General features: G+C 40.9%; 1 protein-coding gene across 12 annotated transcripts in view; it reads right to left on the reverse strand.

Annotated features, from left to right (window-relative positions):
• Nucleotides 1–12,176, reverse strand: part of Epb41 (erythrocyte membrane protein band 4.1) — a 156,919-nt gene that overhangs the window by 54,600 nt on the left and 90,143 nt on the right. For all 12 annotated transcript variants that reach the window (XM_028759647.1, XM_028759648.1, XM_028759638.1 and 9 more), the window contains 2 exons: nucleotides 5,208–5,295; nucleotides 1,520–1,672 (listed from right to left, as the gene is read on the reverse strand). In XM_028759647.1, the coding sequence (XP_028615480.1) occupies nucleotides 1,520–1,672; nucleotides 5,208–5,295 (241 nt within the window). The remainder of the gene's footprint in view (nucleotides 1–1,519; nucleotides 1,673–5,207; nucleotides 5,296–12,176) is intronic.

The following is a 12,176-nucleotide window of genomic DNA, read 5'->3' on the forward strand; positions in this document are numbered from 1 at the left end:
CTGATTCTGTGAAGAATTGTGTATTTTTCACTGTATATTGGGTAGCTGAGACTTCAAGCCAAGGACTTCCCATAACATTTATTAAGATTTCTTTCTATGCATGTATTTCTTTCTGCCTTCCTATATTAAAATGCAAGATGGCTGAGGAATAGCTTCCTTTTACTTATGGTTATATTTCTAGCCCCTAGAATAGTCACTGGCACAAAGAACCTGTTTAATAAACGTTTTGTGGTGGTGCATGCCTTTCAGTATCAGCACTAGAGACAGGGCAAGCAGATCTTGACTTCCAGGCCAGCTGTGGCTACACACTGAGACCCTGTCTCAAAAATGTCCTTCTTGTTAAGAGTCATGGATTTGAAATGTGGAGGGAAGATACTGATAGGTGCTTGCACATGCACATGATTATGGAATTTATGGAATGAAACAGTGCTTTTAAGGCACAGCCAGTATTTCCCGGCTGAGACAGTGCCACGTTTTACCAGCAGATGGTGATAGACACACACAAAGCCACCTTCAGTCAGCCTGGGCTTCTCAGGGACAGAAAAGTTACTATTCTTGAATATAAGGATGCTCAGTTCTGATCTTTCCAGAATTACTTCTCTAGAAAGTGGCAGAGAAGACTTTAGAGCTTTAAAAAAAAATGTCCTGAGCAGGAAAGAACTCAGTGGCTCAAAGCACATACTGCTCTTGCACAGGACCTCAGCTCAGTTGCCACCCCCACGTCAATCCCCAGAATGAATATGGTAGAGTAAAAAACTCCACGCTGTCCCCGGATCTCCACACACCCACTGTGACATGTACATGCCCATTACTGTATAAAGTTACCAGAAGAGATCCGACAGTAAAAGAGCTCCGGCTCCAGGGGAGTCAGTGTCTCTTGCCTCCTGGGCAACCTATACATACTCATGTGCACATACCCAAACATACAGCTCCCTACACGCACGCGTGCGCACGCACACACACACACACATGCATGCATGCACACACTGACTCTCTCTCTCTCTCTCCCCCTCCCTCCCTCTCTCTCTCTCTTAAATAAATCTCTAGAACAGTGAGAGCTACATAGACAGATCTCTATTTTTTTTAAAAACAAAAACAAAAAAATGAACTCCTATTTAAACAATTAATTTTCTGTTGTACCATGACAGCTTTTTTATATAAAAGCTAAAATTGTATGGGTATATGCTGAAATTTGGCAACCAATTTGGGGGTTTGTTTGTTTACTCTTGTTTTGTAGGTGTTAGAGACAGCTCTCATGTTGCTGGACTTAGAAGTCCTGTTCCCCCTTTCTCCACCTCACATGTGCTAGGATTAGCTCCACGAGGACTTCTTAGATGACAGGGTTTTCCTATATCTCAGGCTCACCCTGAACTTGACATTTTCCCCCTGCTTCAGCTTCCAGGATTACAAATACGGAGATTACGAGCACGGAGATTACAAGCATGGGCTGCCATGCCCGGCTGGAAGGGGTGTCTCAGCACATGTCTGGTTTGGGTGAAAAGAAACTTAAGTTGCGTACCTCTCCAGGCCGGATCTTGATGAAAAAGCTGCTACGTTTGTAAGAAATCTTTAGCACTTTGGGCCAAGGAAAACGGTTAATTCTCAACTTATCTTTGTAAACCAAAAGGCCACTAGAGCAGACTCCTAGGATGATGTCCACGCCCTCCAAGTCCTGAAAAAGAGAAGTGAAGTATTCAACACATTATTGGCTATTACTAAATAATCTAAGGAGATCAATAGCCAGAGCCAGTTACAAAGCCTACAATAAAAACAAACCTTAAAACAGCCCTCTCCCACTAGAGCATCATGTCTAAGTCGGGGACAGCCCCAGTAATCCAACTAGGCATCAAGGCATGAGTTACCGCTATTAGGCCAGTGAGATGACCCAGCAGATAAAGGCGTTTGCTACCAAGCCTACAACCTGAGTTAAATTCCCAAAATCTACATGGCTGGAATGAAAACACTCCCATGCTTTTCTCAGATCTCCACATACCCACTGTGACATGTTTAGTATTGCATAAAGTTAGCATAAGAGATCTGACAGTAAAAATTTGATGTTAAGTATATTAAGTTATAGGTACTATTCCTAAGCCTAGAAAGAACACTAAAGAAAATGGCATTATATTAATGTACCTAATTATTAAGAAAAAAATTAAAATATTAATCACCACATAAATTAAGAAAAACAAACTGCATCTGAATTAATCATATGACTATCTAGTTATCAAACCCAAATGCTTCCAAAATTAAATGCTTCCTGACTACTTTTTCCTAAAAATGACTACAGAGGAAATTATTAGCAGCTCAATGTGTTATATACAAGAATGACAGAGGTAAGTCACACACAGCTTCAATTCAATGACTATGTAGCTGAGATGATGCCCTCTTATGTTCTTAAAGCCCACAGGTTACAACCATCTTTTTCTTTTTTAAATTTAAAAAAACCTAGTTAGTTGATTATGGGTGGGCACATACCTGCCACAAGTTACGTACTTGTGGAGGTCGGAGACGACCTGCAGGAGCTGCCTCCCTCCTACCACATGGGTCTTGGGGATTAAGCAGCCCGTCAGGCTTGGTGCCAGGTGCCTACCGACTGAACCAGCCTGTTAGCTTCCTTTCTCATTTGCTGACATTATTTGGAGAAACACTTTACTCTGCAGCATTTTAAAAGACACACGCTATATGGCTCTATCCACCTCTAACACCAGCCTCCATCAGGAGATGAGATGTAAACCGAACAGACTTGCCCTGGAAGTGCCCGTGAGCCGAGGCTCTGATGTCCTAACAGCACTTCACAGGGTTATGGGAGCTGCTGTCCAGTGCAGAATGATCTATAGAACAGCGCTGGCTCCAGAAAACTGAGAGTGTGCAATGCAACTTTACTAGCATGAACAGAACCTACACGTAAACTCGAAAGACACAGGCCAGGAGCATCCTGAAAACCATCCACAGGTTCAAGAGAGACCAGATGCTTGAATGTCTGTTTCTATGTTTCTAGCAAGTGATTTTTCTGAGTATTTGAGAATAAATAAGATCAAAAGAGTTAGTTCATCATCCTCTGAGATAAGCCTATTACATCTGTGAAGAATTCTACTAAACAACTTGTCATATTGAGCTAAAAAGTAGATTTCCCTGTAGTTTCTATATACATGGTTCCTATTTTTCTAGCTCTGGGTTTATGCCTGGACACCATGATAAAATCTCTTCAGTTTTAAGTTTTTATTTATTTGAATCAGGGTCTTATATGCATCCCAGGCTATTCTGAAATTCCCTATTTAGTCAGGAGTGATACTGATCTTCTGATCCTCCTGCCTCTACTCCCCAAAGGCTAGGATTATAGGCATGAACCAACACATCCAATTTCTGTGCTGGGGATTGAACCTAGGACTTCATGCGTGCTAGGCAAGCACTCTACCATCCGAGTTATATGTTCAGTCTCACTTCCCTCCTGAGGCAAGTATCTCTCCTTATTTCTTACTGGATGCAGTTCTGTCTACATCACACATACTAGTTAACTTCCTCTAAGTGACCATCCCTTGAATCCTTTCCCTTGCAATCTTTGTAACACCCCTAGCCATTTTAGTAGCCATTTAGTAGCCAAGCAACTTGCATTATGTAGGCAGGTCGGTGATTAAAGCTCATGCTTCTGATTTCCTGACCCAGTAAGTAGTTCTCAAAAGAGTTATGGCTTATCCAGTGCATATGAGTCACTCGGAGAGCTTGTCACAAAGACTTTTGAGCTCCTACCTACTCACTTGATTATCAACTCTGGGACAGACCTGAAACATTTATTTCTAACAAGTTTCTAGGTGGTGCTAACTGCCACTGACTCAGAGACCACACTAGAATCACTGGCCTTGGGGAACAGTTCTGACTTAGGCATCATTGGCATCGTCTGGAATGGTCATTATATCTGAAGCTAGAGCCTCTTCGAGCCAGCTATAAACGTGGGCAGAGCTCTGCAGTCTGCATATTTAACAGACACCCAGTGATTCTGAGGTGAATGATGCTCACCGTAAAACTGAAACACACCTTGCTAACTCTCTGTATCTTCAAATGTAACTTTATTTTAGAAAATACAATTTATTTTTCTCTAGATGTTCACATTTTTATCTTTACAATATTTTGATGGTGAAAATAATAAGGGATAACTGGATTGATACCTAGAATTATACATATAAAAAAAAGCCATATCAATTCAAGCTGGGCAGCTGGGCATGATGGCACAGGCCTCTAAACTTATCACTTGGAAGGCAGATGAACTTCTCTAAGTTCAAGACCACCCCTAGTCTACATAGCAAGTTATAGGCGGACCAGGACTACATAGTAAGGTTCTGTCTGAAAACATAAACAAACAAACCAATTTGACTCCTTTTTCTCTCTCTGTAGCCCAGGCTTGTTTTAATCCTCTTGCCTCCAGAAAACTGGTATTACAGGTGTGACTTAGCACACCCAGCTCCCTGTTCTTCTCCCATAGTCCCTTGCTCTTTTCATCTCTTCCTCCTCCCTTCTTTTCCTTTGGCCCCCATGTAGGGAGCCTTGCTATGTAGCCCAGGCTAGCTTTCAGTTTTTAGATTTACTTTATGTCTATGGGTGTTTTGACTGATGTATGTCTGTGCACCACATGCTTGCAGTGCCCAGGAAAGCCAGAAGAGGGCATCTGATCTCCTGGAACTAGAACTACTGATGGTGTAAGCCGCTGTATGAGAATCAAACCATGTCAAGTCAGCCGTCTGGAAGAGCAGCCAATGCAGTTAAACGCTGAGCATCTCAACATCCCCCAGACTACCTTTGAACTCAAGACCTTTCTGCCTCCCTTCTGTCATCTAGTGCTGAGATTACACACATTTTCTACCATGCCAAAACTGTTTCTCAGGAAAGATTTAAAATACCACAAATAGCCAGGCAATGGTGGTACATGCCTTTGATTCAGCACTCTGGAGGCAGAGGCAGGTGAATCTCTGAGTTCGAGGACAGCATGCTCTACAGAGTGAGTTCCAGGATGGCAAGGAGCTACACAGAAAAACCCTGTCTCAAAAGCAAAACAAAAAAGAAAACAAAAAAAAAAACCTAAATAAATAAAATACTATAAATAGATGTTGTTAAGAGGTATAAGATAAAACAAGTGTGCCATATACATTAACAGGTCTGTGTCATCTGCATATATATATATATACACGTTAAAGGTCAAAGTTATCAATCACTACCTTTGCTTTATGAAGATCAACTCCATACATGGACAACTTTTTGGCATTCTCAAGAAATTCCAAGTCAGCCTGAGCTGGAGTCATGGACCTTTGAGAGAATAAAAATAGAAAATTCAGTGCTACAGCAGAAGAATTTATGGTAATAACAACAGAATATTCATTGTATTTTATATAAAAACACACACACATACACACACTCATTTTTGAGTATTCAACATAATTGTGGGATAAGAATCTTACTATCTGAGCCTAAATAACGGAAATATGATTTAGAAAACAAAATTAAAAAAAAAAAAGCAAGAAGACACCAAAAGCTATCAGAAAAGCAAACTCTCAATTCAACCGTTTCCTTCAAGGTCCCTCGCCCAGCAAGAGTTCTGCACGCCTCTTTTTAGCCTTTGTTGTATCACACTTGAGCCCCTCCTACTAATTTTCTTGCCAAAGTAATGACCAAATTAAACCCTCAGTAAATTTACAAGATCCTCTTAGCTGCCTTTTCTTTTCTATACCCTGAATTGAGTTATTATGGAAATTACACTGGAGGGCAGCTGATGGTACTTAACTGGGGCTCTTGTTGGGGGCAGATTTGATGAAAAGCAACTTTCTGGTAACAGATGGGGTCCTGCCCACTGATCTCAACAGATAAACTGGCTAATAGAAGCACACTGATAATAGGACTGTTTTCTGTTATTAAGCTGTCTTCTCTGCCAGGCAGATAATGAGTTAGACTTGTTTGAAAACAGCCGGTCTCACTGTCTAAACATCCACTGTGCCAGTCTCTCTAAGTTCCTTCTCTTTTGAAGAATGGTCTTGAGCTGTTCCATTAGCTTTCAAGAAAGACATCACTCATAATGCTGCACAATTTGGACCAATTACGACAGTTCACAGTAACAAGGCAGCAGATCTCCAAGGAAAAACACAGGGACAAGCAACTTTCCCCTAGGACTGCCTGGAGCCACAGAAGCAGCAGGGTCTCTTCCCTTAACAAGGAAAAGTCTCTGGCGAACCCATCTGTCTTTACCCTCATTACAAGGAACAAAGGGGTTCTTGGAACAATAACCACCAAAAGGAGAAAGACAATCCTATCAGCTTTCCTGAATAAGTGTTTCTCTGGCTCTAAAGCATCTCACTTAATTTATTAATTGAAATGAAAACGAAGGGGATGAGGAGACTGAGACGCAAACTATTCAAAGCATCCCTGGCAGTTTTCACAGTTACATATTTCTCTCCACATATGTGATATGCTCTTCTACCTGAGGTTATTTTCAGTTATTTTATGTTTTTATTGTTCCTATTCTTATGTGTTGATAAACAGGTCTGGATCACCAGCAGGTCAGAAATCAGTAAGAGGCAGCAGGTTTAAGTCACATCCTGTGGACCAGAACCTTGATTCCTACTCCTAGAGTAATATCTATGTCTCCTTCGGTCTCCCCTATAAGGTAAGAATCATAATAATATCTATTTGTACATCACAGGGATAACAATGAGGGGCTTGGTTTTTGGTTTTTTTTTTGTTTTGGTGAATACATAAAATGTGATTATCAAAATCAAATTAGGTTATGGTTGTGAAACTGCTTTGTAAACTATAAATGTTTATTATTATTGAAATTTTAGTTTTCTAATAGTTCAGTGGTCCATCTACATACAGATCGTAAAATAAAATTACAAAAACTAATATGGAGCTAGGCATAGTGGCATACACCTGTGATTCCAGCAGGCGATGGGAGCAGGAATAAGGTGTTTGGGTTAGCCTTAGATTACCTGAGAAGCTGTCTCAACTCCTACCCTCACCCGACCCAAACTTTTTTAAAAGAGAGAAATAGCCAGACATGGGGGCATATGTCTTTAGTGCTAGTATTCAGAAAGAAAAGGCAGGTGTATCTCAATGAGTTCAAAGTCAGCTTGAGTTCCAAGCCAAGCAAGGCCATGCCATGAAGTGAGATTTTAATCTCAAAAGAGATGAGGTGTGGAGGGGTGGTTAGATCACTTAAATTCACACACAAGTTTAAAGTGTTAAATAAAAATACACAACAGAGGCTCAAATTCCCTGCACCTTCAGAAAAAGCCAGGCATGGCAGTGGGTGCCTCTAACCCCAGTGCTGAAGTCAGAGACAGGAGGACCCCAGGCTTCCTGACAGTTACTGTAGCCAACCAGTGAGATCCAGATTCAGTGAGACATCCTGACTCAAGAAGTAAGGCTGAAGGAGCTGGAGAAACTTGCAGATACGGTTCAGTTGTTAGAAGTATTTTCTGTGCAAGCATGAAGACCAGAGCTCAGCACCCATGTAAATAAAAGCAGATGTCACTCCACTCACACCCATAACCCCAGCACTGAGTCGAGCAGAGGCAGGAGGATTGTTGGGGCTTGCCGGCTGTCAATCCACTTAAAAGAAATATGAGCTGTAGATTCAGTGAGAGGCCTCTGTTCCTCAAAGGAACAAAATGGGAGATGATGAAGGAAGTCGAGATGCCCACACAGACACATCCTACACACATGCTCACACACCCACAATAAGGTGGAACAATAGAGGACACCCAGGTTACTCTCTCACACACTTGCAAGTATATGTCATCTGCATATCTCACATACACAATTAAAAACTTTTTCCCTACACTCATTTTTCAACCTTAAGGGGCATCAATTTGAATATACATGTTCATACTACAGATCTAGGTAGGTGTGCTTCCACACCGAGATATGAGGAGGATGTAAAGGAGATGCTTAAACCTTCATTCTATTGGTTCTTGAAGTTGGGCTGATGCTTTTTATGTTACTTTTAGGTTTTTTTTTTTAAACAATTATGGCTTGTTTGGGTTTTTTTGTTTTATTTTGTTCGTTTGTTTTTTGTTTGTTGTTTGTTTGTTTTGAGACAGGGCTTCTCTATGTAGTAGATGCTGTTCTGGAACTTACTCTATTGACCAGGCTGGCCTCAAACTCAGAGATTCACCTGTCTCTGCCTCCTGAGTGCTGAGATTAAAGGAGCATCACTGTGCTCAGAAGCAATTATGATTCTTAAGTCACATATAATGCAAATGATTTTCCTCCAAGCCATGGTAAATTGCCAATCTAATGACCCCAAGGTTCCTGAATACTTTTCTATGTATTTCCTACAAATAAGGTCATCCTTCTACATAGTGTCAAGACCAGGAAATTAATGCTAACACATACTGGCATATAATTCTCATTCCCCATTCACCACGCTCAGCCAGTTGATACAGAATGATCCAGCTGTAGACTGTGTGTCCGTAGTCTAATCTGGAATAGGCCTGACTGCTGGGCTCCAGGCACATGCTTCACGGTGAGCTCTATCCCCAGCCCAGGGTCATGTGTCTTCACCAGGAATATCATGGAAGCAGAGCTATGCCTGCGCTGTATCCTATCAGTGATCATAACTTCGCCCCTTTACAGATGATATCCACGTATCAAACACTGATGTCTGCCAGGTTTCTCTCAAACTCTTTATCTCTTTGTAGGAATTCTTTTAAAAAAATTTGAGTATCCTTCCATCAAACTGCGTATTTCTGTACGTCATTACGGATGTGTAGATTCCTGGCTGGATTTGTTTGTCTTGGTGCTCTTCATGATAGGCAAGTGCCGTGCCACTGAGCTGCAGCCCCAACACAGACTCTCATGTTCTCAATGAAATGTATCATTTATTTTGCATACCTATTTTCTTGTTTAAATTGCCCAAGACTTGGTCAGTGGGATATTCTACAAGGACAGTTTGTATCCTTGGAAACAATTCTCATCCGTTTTTTGAGCATATCTTTACAGCACAGTGTAAATTAAAGAATGCCAGTATTTATGTATGAACCTGTTTATGTCTGTGTCTATAACCACCTATCTATATACTGAGAACCATGGATGTGCATCAAAAACTCCAGTTTTAATGTAATACCATTAGGTTCTTGTTCTTTTCTCCTTTTCTACTACATGCATAACCTTTACTTAAAACTACCCTAAGTATTTTGATCAACTTGATTAATCTTTCCTTTCTTTCACCCAATATATAAGCAAGCTCTTCTTGCAGAATCTGAAGGCTCCCCCTCTTGACATCCTCCCATCCTCTTAGCCTATTTGGACTCTGGAAGCACCACCATGGGCTGCTATCTCTATATATAGATGCCCTCCTTACCTTACAAGGGTTTGACTCCCCATGTTAGACCACCAGGGATTCCTTCCCTCCGATCACTGATTTAGCTGCCCCCAATATTCTTCCCAGGCCTTACCACACACAGACACCTGCCTGTTCTGCTTAGACTCTGGTTCCCACTTCCCAGTGCCTATGCCCTGTGTGGTGGTTGGAATGAAAATGGCCCCATGGACTCATGTATTTGAATGCTTAGTCACCAGTTGGTTCAACTATTTGGGAAGGATTAGTAGGTGTGGCCTTGTTGGAGAGGGTGTGTCATTGGGAGCAGGCTTTGCAGTTTCCAAAGGCCATGCCAGGCCAAGTCTCACTCTCTCTGCCTGTTGCCTGCAGACCAAGATATAAAGTTCTCAGCTACTTTTCCAGCACCATGCCTGCCTGCTTCTTCTCTGAAACTGTAAGCCAGCTCCCAATTAAACCTTTCTTTTATAGGAGTTGCCTTGATCATGGCCTCTTCATGCCTCTTCACAGCAATAGAACAGTAACTAAGATACCCCAAGAACTGTAACTCTTCCAGCCAGACTGTCCTCTAATCCACAAACACTGCCCACACCCTGCTGAGACCTGGATGTCCTAAGCCAGAAGCTTTGGCAGCATGGGTAACTGACTTATTCAGATCTACCTACTGTCCTAGAAAGTTTTATCCGGTTAAAACAATCATACAAATTCACATATTAAATTAGGAAAATTTATACAAATTAGGAAAATACCACAAGAAAATGTGGGGAAAATCTCCTAGAACCATACGATCTTCAGACATCTGTATATGTAAGTATAACATATATATTTTCTAAATTAAAATAAGTTAGGAGTAGCACTTAGCAGTTACTACTCTTGCAGGCTCAGTTTATAGCACCCACATGGCGGCTTACAACCATGTCTAACTTCTGGCATCCAGGGCACAGCACACATGTGCTGCACAGACATACACAAGAGTGAAACATCTGTATACATACAAAATAAAAATAAATATTTTTAAACCATAAATTATCTTTCACTATAAAAAATTCAATGATTAAAGTTTGTGCTAAGATTTTCAAGACCTCTGAAAGTCATTAACAAACCTGCTGGGAAGAAGTTAGGCATTTCTAGACCATGAAGCACGCTTGGTCTAGAATATATTCAGGAGCAAACAACAATTTACCACTTGGAAGTCCTGCAGCTTATACCCTACTGAGCCACAGAGCCCTGGCACCAGCCAACTCCTGCTTATGACACAGACATTACAGCACACTGCTATACAGACTTACAGCAAAGGCATCACCATCGAATGAGTGCCAGCGTTCTGTGGCAGCTTCCTGAGGATGTCTGTTGCCTTTTCTGACTCAGGACTGTGATTTCAAATAAGTAGGGACAACTGACAAGTCTGCATACCTCCTTGGTTCCCAAAAGTGGAGGGCAAGTATTTTTAAAGCTTCATTTGCTGGTGTTAATTCAAAGAGTTAATTATAGCTTCAAAGGGGCCACTACACCAGTTTTCTTCATGTAAAGGCTGTCTTCTGTTTGTATGAGGAGTAGAGTGTACCTTTCAACACATTTAAAGCTACACCTCAGCAGGAGTCTCTTTGGCTGGTTAAAGCATATTATTGGGCGTATTAATTCTTCCATTTGAGTTCCTGTCACTAAGATTACTAATTTGTCCAAAATGGAATAAGTAAATCCCACGATGGCCGACATCTATGTTTTCTAGTCATGAAGATGATTGTTCAGTTTCTATTCTTCATCTAACAGAACATCAACTAGACCACACCCATCATTCTTTTGAGATTGTTCTACTTAAGTTCTGGTAAGTACTAAGAGTGGTCTCCAGATCCAAACTCACATGGTTTATAAAATAGTGATTAAAATTATATTGTTGATGGTGATGATGATTTTGATTTTTTGGGGGACAGGGTCTCATGTAGTCCCAGTTGGCCTTGAATTTACTATTGTAGCCGAGGTTACCCTTGATTCCTGAGCCTTCTGCCTCCATTTCTCAAGAGCTTACATAATGGATGTGTGCAACCACAGATGTCTAAGAGTTACTATCCTACAAGTATAATCATTTGCTAAGTGCTTTAGATGACATTTTCTTTCTTTCTCTCCTTCCTTCCTTCCTTCCTTCCTTCCTTTCTTTCTTTCTTTCTTTCTTTCTTTCTTTCTTTCTTTCTTTCTTTCTTTCTTTCTTTCTTGTTTTTTTGAGACAGGGTTTCTCTGTATAGCCCTGGCTGTCCTGGAACTCACTCTGTAGACCAGGCTGGCCCTGAACTCAGAAATCTACCTGCCTCTGCCCCCAAGTGCTGGGATTAAAGGCATGCACCACCACTGCCCATAGAGGCATTTTCTGATTTAACTATAAAATTTACCTGATAAGCCTCATTTTTTAGATAAGAAAATGAACCCCAGGGTACTTAGGTAACTTACCAAGAGGTACAGAGCTAGAAAGGAATGAGAGCTGAATTCAAAGTGAGATGGGCTACTCCATCTGTGTGCCCACTGCACAACCAGTGGGTTCCCAAGCTCTTCCAGCCTCAGGAATGCTGTATTGCCTCAATTACTGAAGACTACAAAGCACTTTTCTTTACGTGTTATACTGTTTTATAAATTTTAAAACTAGGCAAGGATTAGGTGATCATTTACTAAATCTTAAAGAATAACAATAAATCCACTAGATTTTAAAAGCAATAACACTTATGGAAAATAATAGCAAGGGATGAAAATTTAACTCTTTTTTGATACTATATTGATTCTTTTTGATACTATATTGAAACAAGAGCAGTTTCTCGTGTGTGTGTGTGTGTGTGTGTGTGTGTGTGTGTGTGTGTGTGTGTGTGTGTGT

This window comes from Grammomys surdaster, unplaced genomic scaffold, assembly GCF_004785775.1.
Source record: "Grammomys surdaster isolate TR1022 unplaced genomic scaffold, NIH_TR_1.0 126313, whole genome shotgun sequence".
Taxonomy (NCBI): Eukaryota; Metazoa; Chordata; class Mammalia; order Rodentia; family Muridae; genus Grammomys; species Grammomys surdaster.